Raw genomic sequence first — 18,143 nt, 5'->3', positions numbered from 1 at the left:
CCCACATCACCCAGGGGAGTGATCCTTATATGTATATTCTCATCCCTACCTAGCACGAGGCCTTTTGGGAGCTCATTGGCTTCGGGTTCTGTAGGAACTCCGAAGTTAAGCGAGAAGGGGGCTAGAGCAATCCCATGATGGGTGACCCACTGGGAAGTTGCTCGTGAGTTCCCAAAAACAAAACCGTGAGGGAATGGTAAGCCCAAAGCAGACAATATCGTGCTACGGTGGTGGAGTGGGCCCGGGAAGTGATCCGCCCCGGGCCGGGATGTGACAGTCATCATCTTAGGGCTGTTTGCACCAACTTAAAGTAGCTGTTGTTATCACAAGCGATATTTCTTGTCGAAACTACATTGTAAAGAGAGAGAAAGGTTTGATTTCAAGATGCAGTGGGTTAAAAAAAGGACTTTATTCCACACAACAAGTCTTGAATTAGATTCATAGCGCTGGTGAATCGCACAATGATGGTCATGAGGAGGCTGAAATACTCTATTTATCTTTTTATTGAGAGTATAGAATGATAATAAAAGTTGAATCATTAGTAAAAAATGTTATGTTGAAGAAGGTTGATGGTCCATCATAAAACTAAATGACGATACGAGAAGTTGCCAAACTCGTTATAATTGTTTATTTATGAAAGAAGGTAGCTCAAATGCGGCTCCTTTCTGCCGTTCAACATATGTTATTTCTATATCTTCATACGTACTCCAACTTAATGTCTAATTTATGTATGAATGCAATTAGGGTTTCCATCATCCAAGTTGCATTTGGGACAAAAAGTATTGTGCTTAATCTACTTGTATTTGTTTTGATGGCAAGAAAAGTACGATCCATTATGTAAAGATACAGAAAGCCCGCCGAGAGATTAGGCCGATCTGTATATGCTTTGGAATTTTGCAGGACTCGTCATAAAAGTTTCTTTTTCCACAAAAAGAAGAGATAACAATTTTTATTTTATTTTTAATAAGCGATAGTATTCACATTAAAAGGCTAGGGAAGCGGAGTGAGTTAAACCTTACAATGAGTTTGCCATAATAATATGGTTCAACTTTGCATTTGATGAGAATCAAACCTAAGATCTCTTATGTATAAGTGAAGAGAAATACGACTAAACCGTAGTACTAAGTAACTAAAGCAAAATGTTTTTTGTTTTTTGTTTTTGTTTTTTTTTTTAACTCATAAAACATAATAAAAACATAAGCAATTCAGATTTAAGAAAAGTGATCAAAAGGGATTAACTTAGGCCACTTAGTACTACGGTATGATGATATTTTTCTTTCCTTGTAAGTGAGAGGTTTTAGGTTCAACTTCGCCAAAAGCTGAATTTGAACCATATTATTACTAGCTCATTGTGAGGCTAAGCCCACCCTTCCCGCTTAGTATAGATAATATCGTTTGTTAAAATAAAAACTTAATAATTAAATAAATAGATTAAGTTGAAGTTGGAAAAAGGGCAGGGAATAGAAGCATTTTGAGGCATGATTTCTTAGCTTTTTGAAGTGGGAAAGATTCTAAACCAACCAGGAAAGAAATGTAGGGTTGTGAAATATAACATGCATGGGACCCACAAGAATCAAAATTATGTATCCAAAATTCCAAATTCATCCAAGCTGGCCACAAACCTACACAAGAGTCAAATTTGGTTTATGGCATAGATGGCCCTACTCTAAGACTTACATGGCAAAACCATGTGTCAAAAATGCCTTCCCCATTTTCCTATAATTATCCAATGTGTCTATTTCCATGCCTCCTTATCATGGAAAATTTATGTTGTTTTTTATCGAGAAGGGAGGGAATTCGAACTTGAATCTTCTTTCATTGTTAGACAATATGTATGTAACATGAATTATACACTTTTAAGTTATTGTTTTTACCACGTTGGTATAACAATCAGTTAAAAATGTCTTATGATTTTATTTTATTTTATCTTCTCAATTGAAGATTCACTCACGAATTACTTGAAATAGTAAAGAAACTTGTTTAGGTACAGTAAAGTAGTATACTTATATTTTTACGTTGATCAATGATTCTGATAATAAGCTATGTATGCATCAATAACAGATGATACTTCTTTCCAATAATTCATATTTTCATATATTTTTATCATATGTTTCCTTTGAATTTTGTATATATGAATGGGTTAAATGCACAAAATTCTATTGTTTTATTTATAGGCATTCAATATTGGAGTTACATGAAAAAGAAGTGGAAAATGAGTTTTTTGGGTGTCTAGAGTAATTTCAGTGGAGCAAGAGGCTAATTAACTGCACCAAGACATATGCATTACAACAACAAGATGAAACCGAGCAGTTTTGAAATCAAATAGACATGGGAATACTATTCAATGAATTTTAGGAGAGAACTTAATTACTAGTTTTATTATTTCTGTTTATTTTCATTTCTTAAATAAGGACATAAAGTCCATTAGGATTAGTAATTAGTAGGCTTTTAATTGCCTTTAAGCACTTGCTTGCCGCTTGTTTTATTTAAGGAGATCCTTCTCGGGGTCAGCCACCAAAAAAAACCACAAAGAACAATTCACTTAGGGGCTGCGGCAAGGAAGGGCAAAGAGGAAGAGTTACATTAGAGTTTTTCTTTGCTAAGGCTATAATGTAGCTTAATCATGAATACTTAGTTGTCTCGTGATATTGTTATTATCAAGTTTTTCTTCCTTATTGAGTATCTTTTGCTATTTGTAATGTGCTTGATTTTTATTTAGATTCTTGATCACCATTTAGGCTTAGATTAAGTTGATTTAATGCAAGTTAAAGTAGATGCCATGCTTAACTTGGGTTTAGCTTCTTGCAATTGATACCATGTACACCTATTTGTAGATGCCATACAATTAGGGTTTATGTGATTTTCCAACGATTTCCATAGAGCTTAATGGGTTCTTACTTCTTACTTGTTTAAATTCAATTAGATGCCATATAGGGTTAACATGTAAGGATACTTTTGATGCAATCAGATGCCATGGCCGTTGAATAATTTAGAGAAATTTGATCAACAATATTGGAGAACTACTTGAGCATAACATCTTAAGGAAATTAAGTAGAATTGGTTACGGTGAATTCAGATGCCCTAGGTCTTTTTTTCTTATGTTTCAATTTATAATGCATTTTATTTTCAAGCTTTACTAATTTTAAGTATAATTCAAAATATCATATATTTTCCATTAAAGCTTCTCCACTATAATTTGTTTCAATTTAGTTAGTAAGATTTTTAGAATCAATTCGATCTCTGTGGGACGATATATGTGCTTCAATGCTATACTATCATCCGATTTGTATACTTACAAGCGCTAAAATTTAAAACTTAATAAAGTTAATTTTGCTTATCTAATTTTCCCAACAAGTACCTACATCAAAGAAACTCTTGTGGAAAACTTTGTATAGGCACCATACTCAATTGATGTGACTCTATTGTCAGGTGTGTCCTACGGATGACGTGACCCAACAATCAGACCTTTGAATGGAGTTGAGTTTTATTATATGTCACTCAAGTTGAATTGAGTTTTATTTACAGTCGAATGGGTGTTGAGTTAGCCCAATGGGTTTGTTTTGGGCCATTGGCCGATTGCGACCGTCAGCCATAGGTCCGGGGTCTGGGATTAGCTTCGGAAAGCCGTAGGTGTCCCGAACCTCTCAAGACCTATTTACTATTGTACCCTTCCCTCCGTCCCTCCATTTCCCTCCTTATTCAATTTCCAATACGGTACGATCGACGACGGCGTTTCTCCCTCCATCAATCTCAGTGTCTCACAGTCTCACAAGTCACAAGCAATGAAATTGTAGAGAGAGAAAGACAGAGGAGAGAGATATCGAGAGAGAAGTTAGGGTTTCAGCTCGGGTTTCACGATGGAAGGTCTCATCATTCTCGATACGGACAACGGCGGCGCCGGAGGTAAAAATTTCTCAGAATTTGATTTTCTTTAGGTCTTGAAACTCGATCTTTTGCCATTGTTTTTGTTTATTCATGAATCAGCGTTTGAATTTGTGGTATGAATTCATTTCTTGATATAGAATTAAATAAACTAATGTTTGAGGGTTTACGATTTAGGACGAACTGAAATTACGAACTCTGGTGTTGTTTGGGTGGGATTCGTAGGACCAGGGTTTGATGAAGTTCGTAAAATCTCGTTATTGCTAGCTATCGAGGTTTTCTCGAGTAAAATTTGTGTAGGATAAGTGCAAATATGTTGGATTTCGAGAGGCACAAGCACAACTAGTTTCAAGCTCTGGTTAGTTGCTGACAAATGTAGGGAAAGAGGTGAATTTTTATTTCTGACCAGTGTAGCTATTCAATTCAGTCCACGGGAGCTTTCTGTTATCTGGAAATTTTTGTGGACATCTGCTTTGTTGTGATGGTAGGCTTGGTAGCCAATTAGTTACTGGGATTTTTTGGTTAAGTTTTGCTGAAAATGACAGAATGTTTGGTGTGAATGCCAGATAGCAAGGCAAAAGGTGAGAAAATTGCTAAGGGTTTGTCGATTGGAAGTCACTCACGGAAGAGGCTTGCTGATATTAGCAACTTGCAGCCGCAGCAACCAAAACCATCGATTCAACAGGTGAAGCAGCAATTTGATTCAGATACAAATAAAGAGTATATTGACAATCTTCAGAAGGTACATTCTCGGTTGTATCTCTCTTAATCTCATATGTCTAAGTATGTTGATGATGCGGTCGGTTTAGCTAATTTTGGGTTTGTTGAACGTGTTCACAGGAAAATAGGACATTGATGAAACTTCTTACTGACAGAAAGTATCCTTTTGGCCATCTATTTTCCTCATTGTGTGTTTCTCTCATTGATGTTCCTAATCTGCTTCGGCATGGCTTGCTTTTTTGGTTTTCTTAATTATTTGGTAGCAAAATCATAGAATTGAGCAGAGTAGAGATACAGAACTTGAGAATCAATCTGCAGAAAGTACAACATCAGAATTTACAACTCGCCCAAGCAAATAGCCAGATCTTAGGGGTACTTTTTTACATGTTTTAGTTGTTGATTATTCCAATCTTCCACGATACCTGGTAATTTCATCAACTAATATAAAATCGACTTTCTAATTCAATTTTGCAGGAACTCAATTTAGGAAAAGATAAGGTAAGTTAATTTTCGACTGGTGAAGTCAGAGTAGTGTGTGCTTTCACTTTCTATTTTATATTCAAGTGAAGAAGCATGAACTAACAGCATTATGCTTTAACTTTTAGCTAAAGGCACTTCAACATGAAATCGGGTGCAAAAATGGTTTGCTCAAACTGAGAAAACTGGAGGCTGAGGTGAGTTTAACTAATTAAGACTTTAACCTGCTTTGTAAGGTTATAGACTTTTTGTTGAACTGTAAACCCTGTGTTCCTAGGAGAAACCCAAAAGAGTAACGTTCCAAAGTACAGAAAATCAGGTAGTTAGCACATTCCTTTCTCGTTTCTGAATTAAACTTTGAAGGAGTGATCTGTTTTGTTGACCTCTTGTATTCTTTACAAATTTCCTTTCACTACCCACAGGTAGAAGGTTTAACTAAGTGTGTTGAAGCGGGGGAGTCCTTGCAAGCAGACAAGAAGGATGGTCCTTGTAATACCCAAAGGAATCGACATCCAAAAAATCCACGTAAATGTTAACTTGACAACTCATTGTATTTCTGATATCTTGTTTCTGTGCTAACAATCTTGAGATATAATTTGCATGCAGTTGTGGCTTCTCATACTGTTGAAGCAGTCGAAGTTAAAGAGAAGGCTGATAATAAAAGGTTTGTTTGTATATGTTTGATTTCTTAATGCATACATGTTTTCGGGTTTTTACTTTATTTACATGTGCTCTGTGGTTTCCTCATAGAGGCTTGAGAAGGCAGTCTGCAAGGTTTAAAACTGAAGAACACGAAGCAACGGAAGAAATGCCTGAGACCAATGGTTGCAAAATTCCCGTCTCTCCTCTTTGCAGTAATGTGGTTCATAAAAGTCAGACGACATTTTCATCAACAGAAAAAGAGGCTCCTGCTATTGAAGCAGTCCAAGCTAACAAGAAGGCTTACCACAAAAGGTTTGTTCGTGTATGTTTGATTGTTTTGTGAAGTACATGTATTTTGATTGTTTTGTGAAGTACATGTTTTCAGTAGGTTTTCATATTACTTACAGATGCTTTATGGATTCTTAATAGAAATTTTAAAAGACAGTCTGCAAAGTTAAAAACTGAAGAACAGGAAGCTACTGAAGAAATGTTTGAGACCAATGGTGACAAAATTCCTGTCTCTCTTCTACGTGACAACGTGGTTCATGCAAGTGAGACGATATGTCCATTAGGGGGAAAAGACGATTCTACAAGTGCAGCAGTCCAAACTAAAGAGAAGGCTTACAACAATAGGTTTGTTTATTTATGCATGATTGCTTTGAGCAATTACATGATTTCATTAGGTTTTCACATTGCTTACAGATTCTTTATGGTTACTCAATAGGCGTTTTACGAGGCAGTCTGCAAAGTTAAAAACCGAAGTACAGGCAGCACCTGAAGCGTTTGGTACCAATGGTGAAAAGTTTCACGTCTCTCATCTATGTCATAATGTGGTTCATGAAAGTGCTCCGACATGCTCAGTGTTGGAAACAGAGGATCCTATTACTGAAGCAGTCCAAGCCAAAGAGAAGGCTGACAACAAAAGGTTTGTTTGTGTATTTTTGATTGCTTTAAGGATGTACATGTTTTCAGTCGGCTTTAACTTTATTTACAGATTCTTTATGGTTTCCTGATAGGCGTTTGACTAGGCAATCTGCAAGGTTTAAAACTGAAGAATTGTTTGAGACCAACGATGACACAGTCCATGTCTCTCCCCTAAGTGACGATGTGGTTCATGAAAGTGGTTCAACATGTTCTTCGGTGAAAAAGGAGGATGAAGGATACACTGCCCCGAGATCTGAAGGCCAGGAATGTCGAAGATCATCTGCAAGGCCACTGCGGCGAGCAACTCAGATGATTAAGTCATACAAGGAAACTCCAGTTAATGTGAAGATGCGCAGAGAAAATTGAGTCAGTTGATGCTTAGAAGATTAACTACATTGTTGTGCCTTCTGGTATTAACTAGTTGTTTTGTAGAATTACTCTCGGTTCAGGAAACATGCCTTTAACTTTGTAAAGTTTAACGCCAATCTAGTTTCCGTTAATATAAGCAGCAGATGATGGGTTAAAATGCACAAACTGAACCTGAAATGTGCAATGGGTCTCGTACCTCAAGCAGTTAAGAGCATACTCCTGCATCCGAGGTTCTAAGTTCGACTCCTCCTCCCTACTATTGTATCCAAAACTCAAGTCTCTCTCTCAAGGTATTGTGATCATTGAAAGTATGATTTCTGTCGATTTTTTTCTTCCCTTGCAGTAAAATATTGTTCTTACTTCTTACCAGTCATCTAATCACAGGGGCTTATGATTTTTTTCCTTCTGGGTATTTTTTTTTATTTTTATTTTTCTTTTGGTATTGGTTTTTTAGTTAAAATGGTCTTTCAGATTTGCATAACTCTTCACTTTGTTCCTTAAGATTCGAAATCAATAGCAGTTGTCTTGAGTTTGTCTATCATCAATCATTTTAGTCATTCTATGAAAAATTATGTTAAATAAGGAGGACAAAGGTATCCTCAACTTAATAAACAATGTGCATTTGATAGAAATAGAGTGTATTTTTTTTGTTATTTTATATTTATTTAATAGAGATTTTTCACGGAAAGACTAAAATAATTGATGGATGGGCAAATTCAGGGACAACTTTTATCTATTTCAAATCTCAGAGACCAAATATAGAAGTTATGCTAATCTCATTTTAATTGAAAAAAAATCTTTCGTATATAACCTAGATTAATCTTGAAGAAATAAATGACTAGCCCATATCACATCTTCACATGCAAAAGAGGAGACAAAAGGGGTCGATTCTTTCTTCCTTTCTTGCATCGTGATCAAATCACCCCTTTACAACGCCAAGCCGCGTTCTTGCACGAACAAAGCAGGGAAAAGGAAAGCCTAAGCAAATGACCCAAGTTGAGGAAAAAGCTTGTTTTGTAGAGTCTTGGACAACAAACAAATATGCTTTAAACTTCGAATTGTGAGTACCCTTTGACTAGATTTTTTTGTATATATAATTATAATGGGCATACTACGGTCTGGTGGTATTTTTCTTCATTTGTGAGTGAGAGGTCTTAGGTTTAAATCTCGTGGATGGTGAATTCGATACCAAATTAGGTTGCCCATTATGTGGCCTAGCCGAACTCTCCCATTCCTTTAATGTAAAATATATCGTTGTATTAAAATAAAAAAATCATGTATTATTATTTAACAAAGCAAAACAAAACAAAGAAAAATGAATTGATTATTATTTTTAAGTGTCGCTAACAATCCTACACCTCAAATTCAATTTAGGAAGTGGTCGAGACTCAAATTTGTACCCATTGAAACATAATATTTAGGAAAATGTCTAAGGAAAATGTGCGTTATAGGACATTACAAATTCCGTTTGTTGAAATAGAAAATGAACTAACAGACGAAATCGACAAGAAGTTTGACACGGAAAATGATCAATCAACACGATCGGCAACCTTAAATTCAATTTCGTCTTTCATATGCAAGATTCTTAGTTCACGTTTTTTAATTTGCATGGTATATGTAAAGAAACATGCGAGACAATTCACTTGCAATGCATCGTGTCCATCGTGCCAATTTCCCAACGGTAAAAAGAATTTATAATTGTCCTATATTTCTCAAAAGCGCATTCATTATGATGCTATCCATACACCTATAGATGGATGCAAGTAGCGTCAAGGTGATCCTGAGATTCAAAAATATACTTGTGAGGGTCTTATGAGGATTCTTCAAATGTTTGGACGGGTCATTTTTGTACTTATTAAATGTCTGATGTAATGTATACTGGGCATTTCTCGACAAGTTGTGTAGACAACACTCAACAAATATTACTCATTGATTTCTTTTGGCATATGCCGCTATTTGTTGTCATGTGTGCAATATAGTTTGGCTGACAACAACAAGTCCACCAAGCGTTCGACGAACCTCAGTGAATAAGCTGATTTTTTTTTGCATATTTCGCACTCTGTTCCTATCTAAAAAACTTGTCTTTAACAATGGGACCCCTAAGGTTCAAATTATGGATCCGGCACTACATAGACCAATATCACACCTCTCTCAATTTTCAGCTATAAGATCAAATCAATTGAAGAAGATCAATATACAAAATTAACAAAGATGTGATGTGTGTGAGGTAAAAAGATCTGTTTGAATAGTACTATTCTATTTAATATCTTTTATGACCTGTCACATTCTTATTGCACCACGCAAAAGAGCCCAGTTTTTCATATCTGCTTTGCATGTGTGTGCATGTGAATATAGAGCCATGAAAAATGACAAATTGGAGAACGTGGACTCATCATGGCATGTGAGATGTAGGAGGACCCACGCGCAAGCCATGGTTGGACAGATCTTCCAATACGACGAGCTCACGAAATCTGAAAACAAAGGATCGAATAGGAGGAGGATTCTCTCTTTTTCAAAATTTTGGGATAAATTTGTTACCCTAAAGAGGGTACTGGACCCTAACATTATCTCCTCTGCCATTTTGTCGAACTTTACTTTTGGTGCAGTTCACTTATCTCAGTCATGGATATGAACCAGATGAAAGAACATCTCCATGCAGACATTGTCACATGTGGCTGGAGGAAAAATATTCATTCTAATTCTACGACACACCATAACGTCATACATGATGCCATTGTTGTTTTCAATTTTGAGTTTATCAAAGTTTTAATATTTTTAATATACGATTAGGTTGGGAGAGATTTTTTATGTGCTCGGACCAAGGAGTTGTACGACATATGCTATTATACAAGTAGAAAGAATATATATATATATATATATATATATATATATATATATATTATTTTATTTTTTTCAAATTTTCCTCCACTTTATGTGCCCCTGCATTGAAAAATATCTCTTAGGGTGGAGGTTGAGCTAAGTCACATAATAAACCATGAATAATTAGTATCGAGCTGGCCATTCTTAAGAGAAAATTTCCAGTGAACACGATCCGGTACACCAAGTGTTATAATACAATTGGCAGGAAAAACGTTTTCTTAAGTTTCCAACCAATTGTATTATTATACTTGGTGTACCAAGTCCGTCGTATTTCAACACACTGAAATCTCTCTATTCTTAAAAATTTTACATGCAAAAAGTAATATCACTAATTAAATTGTACTGCTAGTGACATCTAGTTTTTATTAATGAGTAATAAAATCCATTCATTTATTTAAAAAAATTATTGTGTGGTACGTGAACATGTATTTGTTCCAACATAGAATTTGCAATGTTATCGTACTATATAATAATTGTTCATTCATCAGCTGCAAGATTTGTATTTTTAAAGTAATTTCCTAATTCATGCAATTATCCGCAAATCACACATCCTAATCCATCAAGATTCAGTGGCTTTACAGCCGCAATATCTTAGTGTGGTCACCATTGTCAATATTAGTAGTTTCAAAATTTTAACTCTAAGGATTTGGTCGACTACAAAATGAGCAAGGTTGAAATCCCAACTCATGTTCAAACTTCCAAACATGCGTTTTTTGAGATTATCTTTTATGCTTTGGCATACTGTTTTACTCAATGCTAAAAATACGTTGTCACCTTATGTGATAGTCTGCCTTCAATGGTAGAGTATTTTCACATTCAATAAATTAAAATTTAAGCAATGGTTGTGGCTCAATGAAATACGTATAAGCTCAACTTTTTCTCCTTCTAAGAGTCAAAAAGAACACCTGAGATTAAACCATAAAGGAGAAAAGTGTTACAGATCAATCGGCTTTAATCATTGATCAAATATGATCTTTTTCTTATAGTTATATTATCTGACCAAGGAATTTCTCCAACATTAAAGTAATGGATATGGATTGTCTGTTGTTTATGATTCGAGAAGCTCTTGTCACTTTAACGTCTTGAAGCGATAATGATTTTATCTTTGTTTGAGATGTGATTAGTGATGTTATAAATTAAAAATAAAAAAAATAAAAAATAAAAAAAAAAAAAAAAAATATATATATATATATATATATATATATATATATATATATAATACGCGTTGAACAGTGTAATCAGCGAGTGTGGTAATTCGAATACTACTGTGTAAAATTTGTCGATGGTCACACGTGCTATGCGGGGCTCAGCTACAGGCATAAGGTGCAGCTGATGAAGACTTGGGTCTCTCAAACTGCAGATTTCACATTCACATTCCTACAAAAGTTTAGTCCTTGTGTACACAATAGGTAGGGTAGAAAAAAAAAGCACTTGGCGCGCAATTGAGCATCTATAAATGCTTTTGGCCTTGTGTGTTTTGTTCAACGTCCATCATATCACAAGAACTAGAAACCAAAGTATATACTTCCAAGCAACCAACACTAACCCCAATGGAGGTTCAGTGCAGCCCTTTTAGTTGGGAATTCTTCTATCAGGAAGAGGTATTGGGTTTCGTTCGAGCTCGTATGATTACTATTTCAGCTTTCAATTTTTCAAATTCTATTTTCTTATACGCATGGCTAATTAATTTTTTTTATTTTTTATTTTGCAGGGGATAGAAGAGCTGAGGCACTCTCTTTTGTGCAAAACTTTGGAGCTTGAGACAACAATTTTATCAGCAAAGGTGAAGATTTCAACAAGAGAAGAAGAAATTGTTCGTCTCAAAGATCTCCTTAGCAAAGCCCTCCAAGAGAGAAATGAAGCTGAAGCAAAATGCCAAACCCTAGTTTTGGACAAACTCGTGCTCCAACAAGAGCTACGGAAGCAGCAACAAAAAGATGAGGATAATGAATCAAAAGGCAGTCAATCTAACAAACACTTTACCTCTTCTGACTCCGAAGAAACCATTGTTCCATCTCCGAATTCAGACCCTATTATGATGCTGCTGGCACCATTGTCATCACCGCCGCCACTGCCACTGGCTGCTTTGAAATTGGGAGCTATGAAGCCGTTGCCGGAAAAAGGGAGGCTACTTCAAGCAGTGATTGAAGCCGGACCGCTGCTTCAAACCCTTCTCCTGGCTGGACCGCTACCTCAGTGGGAGCACCCTCCTCCCCAACTAAAGTACATTGAAATTCCACCGGTTGCCATTTCTCCTCCACCACGGCGACTTCAACACCAAGACTCTTGCAATTGTAGTGGTACAAGTTGTTTCGGTCACAAGGGAAGTTTGGTAAGCTCTGATGATTCTGGTTCTGATTCATTACCCAACACCAAGCGCCGAAAGCTTGTTCTCCATTGACCAACATTTTGTGCGTTTTAGTTACATAATTGTCTAAGGCTGCACATCTTTTTCATACTGTCAAACATGCAAGGGCAGCAGTATGGAATGGATTGCACAATCCATATCAGTTAGAATTTTTCAAACAACCATCGTAGAAATGAAAATCATAGCTTCTTTAGGTCCGTCTGATAACTATTTTGTTTTTTGCTTTTAACTTGAAGGAATACTTGAATGATTCAATTTTCTCTTCTCAGAATTTAGTTGCTCTAATTCTGTAGTTAATGTAAAATTAGTGGGAGCTATAGCCTCCAATTAATGTAGAATCACATTTTGTGTGTGCCTTTGGTATATTGGGGATGATCAAAAGTGACCAAATTTCGGAAAATGTTATGATTTAGTTTAAGGCCATAATTGTGCTCATGCTATTTCTTCTCACTTTTTTGCTTTTTTTTTTTCTAGGTACATAAAAGTAGTATAATTATTGTGACAAATAATCATAAATCTCCCAGAGATTTTTTTCTTTTTATGAAGCATGCATACCTACCATCACCTTGAGTGTCTGCCATAATCCCACCAAAGACATCTATAATTAGATTCTTTGTTATCATGACTAATGCATTTGCACAAACCATACCTTATATATATATATATATATATATATATATATATATATATATATATATATATATATATATATAATAATAATAATAATAATAATAATAATAATTTAAAAAAAAAAAAAAACCCAATCAATTTAAAAAGGTTTTTTTTTTTTTTTTTTTTTTTTTTAAAAGTTAAAATGGTTTTTGAGATTGACATAACTTTTCAATTTAGTTTCTGATAATAAAAATTGATAGAAGTAATCCTTGTGTTTGTCCATTGTAAATTATTTTGGTCCTTTCACGAAAGTCTGTCAATATTCTCGTTACATTGTCACGTAAACGACTATGTGATCACATTTTCAAGGGTGTTTTTGTCAAACCCACCCATCCACTTAATGAGGATATTGACATATTTTTCACGAAATGACCAAAATGATTTACGGTGGACAAACACATGGACCACTTCTATCAATTTTCATTATCAAGGACCAAAGTGGAGTTATACTAATCTCATAAACCATTTTAGCTAAAAATTAATTAAAAAAAAAGAAAGAAATAATGAAAAAATGATCCCAAATAGCACTATTACGACAACAATGTTCCCAAGTCGCAATGTTGTTGTAGCAAATCAATAGCAATAACACTTATTTATGGTATACCAAGATTATCTTCTATCAGATAATATCAACAACATATCGCGATGCTATCGATATTTGAGAGCTTTTATCATAAAGAAAACCTTCAGAGCCAGCAAAGGTTCAACAGGAAACTAAGTTCACACAGTAAGGTCAAATTTGAACTGGAATGTTTGTACAATAATATGGTTCACTTGGAGGGTTTGGTTTAGACTAATGAAGTAAGTCAATGAAAGTAAAGGAAGTAATAATATATAATGCTTATGGACGTTGCTTTCTTAGTTTGAAACCATTGAGCCTGATGATCATCATGAACTAACATGCTCAGTGAGAAATTTGACAACATGGTCCACACTTTTTGCAAGGGTAATGGTCTACTCAACAACATATCAAATTTTAAAAAATTATGCACAAATAAAACCAATAATAAAATTTTGATCAAAACAAGAAATGGGAACACTATACTAAGCTGTGTATAAACTACCAGGAAGTGCTTTCTGTTATATATTTAGAGCTCGTTTGGATATGCTTTTAAAATGACTGGAAATATTTTTGTTGAAAATATTTTTGGAACTAATACTTAGTAAAAATGCAAGTAAATTCTAAAAAAAACACTTAAAGTATTTCCTAGAAGAAGCATATAACTGGTGCTTATTACAGAAAGCACTTTAAGTGCTTTTGGAATAAATTTTTTTTTATCTAAAAACACTTTTATTTATTTTAAAAGCACATCCAAACGATCCTTTAGTGTTCGTCTTATTCTACTTTTGTTTAAAGGTTAGTAGCCAATTTTATTGTGCGTATTTCCCATCAATCCATTGTCACTGTCGTTTGGTATGTGATCACATGCTTTGTAGGTCAGTTTGTATTTAAAATTCACGAGCTAAATTGTACATAATCGGGACATTACGAAAACGAATATTAAATCACTTAAGCACAAGTATTAACGTTCGAAAAATAGTAGGATAATATCGTTAGTAGATATATAGAGAGCACTGAGATGCGTGAAAACTATTTTTAAAGTTTAATCTTTTCTTTCAAAAGCAATGATTTTAGTTTTCCAACAAAAAAAAAAAAAAAAAAAAAAAGCAATGCTTTTTTATTTTTTTATATCAATATGCGAGCTAAAATTGTTACGGACCCTAATGAAATGAATATTAAATTACTTGAAAATTATTATTAGCGTTGTAAATGGCATGATAAATTTTTTTATATTTTTTTTTACCTTGCATGATAAAATCATTAGTTTGTTGCTAGGCTAGAGCAAAAATGAAAAGGTAATTTAAATCTCAATTGACCATTTGTCGGTAGATTTCATCCACTATTTCATCAAATTCAAAGGAAAATTAGTTTTTCCTTCATTAATTCTTACTTGTCAACTATAATCAACAATGTAATTATAACATGTGATAACAAAATAATATGTAATGGTCCGTTACGTAAACGTTTGGTTTTTTATGTTTTCTAGTTATGCTATATATTTTTGAATTCTTTTGTGTCTATGTTTCAAATTTTTATTGGTGGTTATAGTTGACAAGTAACAATTAATGATGAAATAACTAATTTGCCTTTGAATTTGACGGAATTGATTCCACAATCTAACGATAACGGGTTAATTGGTTGATTTTAAATAGTTTAGGGAGTTAATTTACCAAAAAATTAGTTTAAAAAGTCAATTTCAACTAGAATGACAGTTCAGGAGGTCAAACCACAATTTATTCCTTAAAATAACATGTCAACGGTAATTTAAAATAAAACAGTAGAAAACAATTTACAAGAAAAATGGAAGAATGTGAAGAAAAACAGCAAATTTCAGAGCCTCACAATCACACCCTCTTTCTCTGAAATTCTCTTAAAACAAAAAGCCAATGCCTTTATTATATTCGTCTCCAATTCTTTTTTACCCGCCACCACCAACTGCTCCAAAGACCATGCGCCACTTCCCTCCTCAACGCCTCACCACGTGTCCTTCATCCTCTCTACGGCGCCGTTTCGCCTCCGAACCAAACCCCCTTCCACTCCACTCCGCCGAGGTTTTCAGAAACCCGAATTGGCAATGCAATGCAAGCCGTCCTCCTCTGTATCAATGTCGGCCGAGGAGCAGTCCGCTTCGACCTCCCAGGTTTCTTATTCTCTCTCTTGCTCCAAAAACCTGTCGAGAATTTCTACATTGTTTTTCAGTAAATTTCGGGACCAAAAGTTGCATTAGAATTTGCTGGCAAAAAAAATTAGGGGTGACAAATAAAAATATGAGAAACTTGTGTAGAAGTAAGATTAAGGAGTTGTTGTGGGTTTTGATTAAAGGATTAAACTTTGTTACTGTTGTGATAATTTGCATTGTGTATTGAATTTTGTAGAATTTATTTTATTCGAGCGATATTCTAATTTAATCCAAACTACGGGAGAGAGGGCAATTTGGAACAATTTCCATGTTAGTGCCAAGTTATGATCTTGTAATGCCTGTGCAGAGGGGTGATCAACTGCGGGGTGGTTTGTAGTATTCAAGGGCGGTCTGGGTTAGTGAATCGATTATTGCCTGGAATGTGGATGTTTGAAATGGTTCCTGCTGCTTATTTGCTAGTAAAGCCGCTGCTTTATCTTGTTCGAGTGATGGAATTATAGGTAAGGACTTTACTAATTCTTACTTCAAGTTCGAGTAATGGAGTTCATGATTAAATCATAAAATTGTGCAATGAGACTTCTGTGCTAGCAGGTGAGGATATATAAGTAAAGCTTGAAGAAGGTAAACACGGGCTTCCGGAAAATGTAAGATGTTATGTTATCTGTAGAAGCAGTTTCATGGAGCCTCTTGTTGCTGCTTTTTCTTAATGTGACTTCTGAAGAAGTTTTGAAACTTCTTCGAACTCGCACATGTATAAAATGATTTTTTTTAGGTGAAAGAAAAATTTCCACATATCAAAGATTACAGAGCTTTTAATGTGTCCCCTGATTTGGACGCCAAACCTATTCTCAAATGCCAATTGGCAGGTGCTACTTTTGATTGTAAGAATGTTTTTGCATTTGTTCTTTGCTAGTCAGTTTTATCAATGCACTGCTAGATAAACCGTTTTGTCTCCCTAGACTAAATACAACGAATTCTGATCAATTAACTTTTTGTTTTAAAATTTCAATCTGTAGCCTTACACATGAAAGGAGTATCGAGGTGTGCATGCCATTGAGAATACTGAAGTAGATAAGATCATAAAACTCAACAATTCTAACAAATTAAGTTTTGAAGATTCTTAGTTATTGGTAATTTAATTGTTTTATGGTAGTCTCCCGTTTGTGCTAAAAGTTATTCTTGGACCATTTAAAGTGATTTTGCTATAGTTGGCATTGCTGTTTTACATAACTATTATCTACTATCTTTCAGATTGAATATGTAATTAAACTCCCATCAGAATCCTGACCAATTATTTCCAGTGTCCTTTAAACATACATCAGATATTGTTTCGATTTACGTTTAAATTTTCTCTGATCTTGGATCAATATTTTTATTTTCTTTGTTTTGGTGCTACTGCTACATAAGCTTGGTATTTCTTGAACACACAATTTCTTTTTATGACGGAACATAGTCATCACAGTGAGTGTGTTTTGTGAAAATCTTGACCAGGTTGAGTGCCAGCTGTAAGGTGGGCTTAACAAGTCTGAGTATCAGCAGTTTATGAACTTTAGTCAATCTGGAGTCTAATATTTAAATGCTTACATTTCGTTCAGGATGTTATTGCATTGTTCATGTTGATGCCTTAAAGGTCAAATGACGATAATTGACATAGCAAAATGATACGATTGACAACTACATTTGTTTTCAAGATTATTGGAAGAAAGAATGGCAACTAGGGTTAGGTTAGGTTGCATGTTCACCGTACAAAGGATTTTAGGGTGATAGATAGTGTTGTCAATTCCCTTAATTCAAGGGATGTGTCTCTTGTTGTCAATTTCCTCAATTTGTCTTATTTGTCTTGTCAATTCCCTTAATTCAAGGGATGTGTCTTATTTGTTCTTTTTTGTTAGCTTTAGACGTAAATCAAGGAGGGATAGGTAGTCTTGTTTTCTTCCCTCTAGCACATATATATTGCTATCTCTTGTACCTGATAGTCTTATGATGAATATACCATTCACAAAATTCAATATGGTATCAGAGCAGTGACCCTAACCGGCCTGTCTCTGTGGTGTTCTCTTGAGAGATTTGTGAGCTTCTTGTCCTTCAATCATGGCTGAAGAAAGCTTAGTAAATTTGGAAGGAGACGGCTTTCATGCTACTCCACCATCACCACACTCAGATATTGATATCAACCCAAATCAACGTCTTAGTTCTGTCTTGCTAAATGAGTTTAACTATCTTCCATGGGAGAGAGCAGTTTCTCTTGCTCTGGGAGGACGATCAAAGCTTGGTTATGTTAATGGTGCTATTCCAATGCCTGAGACTACCTCACCGGAGTATGATGCTTGGCTATGCAAAGAACAGTTGGTCATGTCGTGGCTACTCAATTCCATGGATCGTAAGATTGCAGAAATTTTTAGCTATGCTGAATCCTCCATGACTCTTTGGAAAAATCTCAAGGAAATGTATGGAAATCAGAACAATGCGGCTAGAGTGTTTCAGTTAAAGAAGGACATTGCTGGTTT

At 34.9% G+C, this 18,143-nt stretch overlaps 2 protein-coding genes across 2 annotated transcripts; both read left to right on the top strand.

Moving 5' to 3' along the window:
• Positions 1–3,717: 3,717 nt before the first annotated feature.
• Positions 3,718–7,336, top strand: LOC137733393 (SHUGOSHIN 2-like). Its single transcript, XM_088696544.1, has 13 exons — positions 3,718–3,903; positions 4,449–4,624; positions 4,723–4,760; positions 4,866–4,974; positions 5,077–5,100; positions 5,208–5,276; positions 5,357–5,398; positions 5,502–5,604; positions 5,686–5,743; positions 5,830–6,033; positions 6,151–6,354; positions 6,446–6,646; positions 6,738–7,336. Exons 1-13 carry the CDS (start codon positions 3,858–3,860, stop codon positions 7,009–7,011), a joined length of 1,548 nt encoding a protein of 515 aa, XP_088552670.1. The 5' UTR covers positions 3,718–3,857; the 3' UTR covers positions 7,012–7,336.
• A 3,996-nt stretch (positions 7,337–11,332) lies between these two features.
• LOC137733130 (uncharacterized) lies at positions 11,333–12,662 on the top strand. The gene is made up of 2 exons (XM_068472290.2): positions 11,333–11,495; positions 11,606–12,662. The coding sequence occupies exons 1-2, from the start codon at positions 11,445–11,447 to the stop codon at positions 12,293–12,295; spliced, it is 741 nt and encodes a 246-aa protein (XP_068328391.2). The 5' UTR covers positions 11,333–11,444; the 3' UTR covers positions 12,296–12,662.
• The last annotated feature ends 5,481 nt before the right edge of the window (positions 12,663–18,143 follow it).

This window comes from Pyrus communis, chromosome 7 (assembly GCF_041283825.1).
Source record: "Pyrus communis isolate YQ-2024b chromosome 7, ASM4128382v1, whole genome shotgun sequence".
In the NCBI taxonomy this organism is placed as follows: Eukaryota; Viridiplantae; Streptophyta; class Magnoliopsida; order Rosales; family Rosaceae; genus Pyrus; species Pyrus communis.
This window is presented reverse-complemented; position numbering and strand designations above follow the sequence as displayed.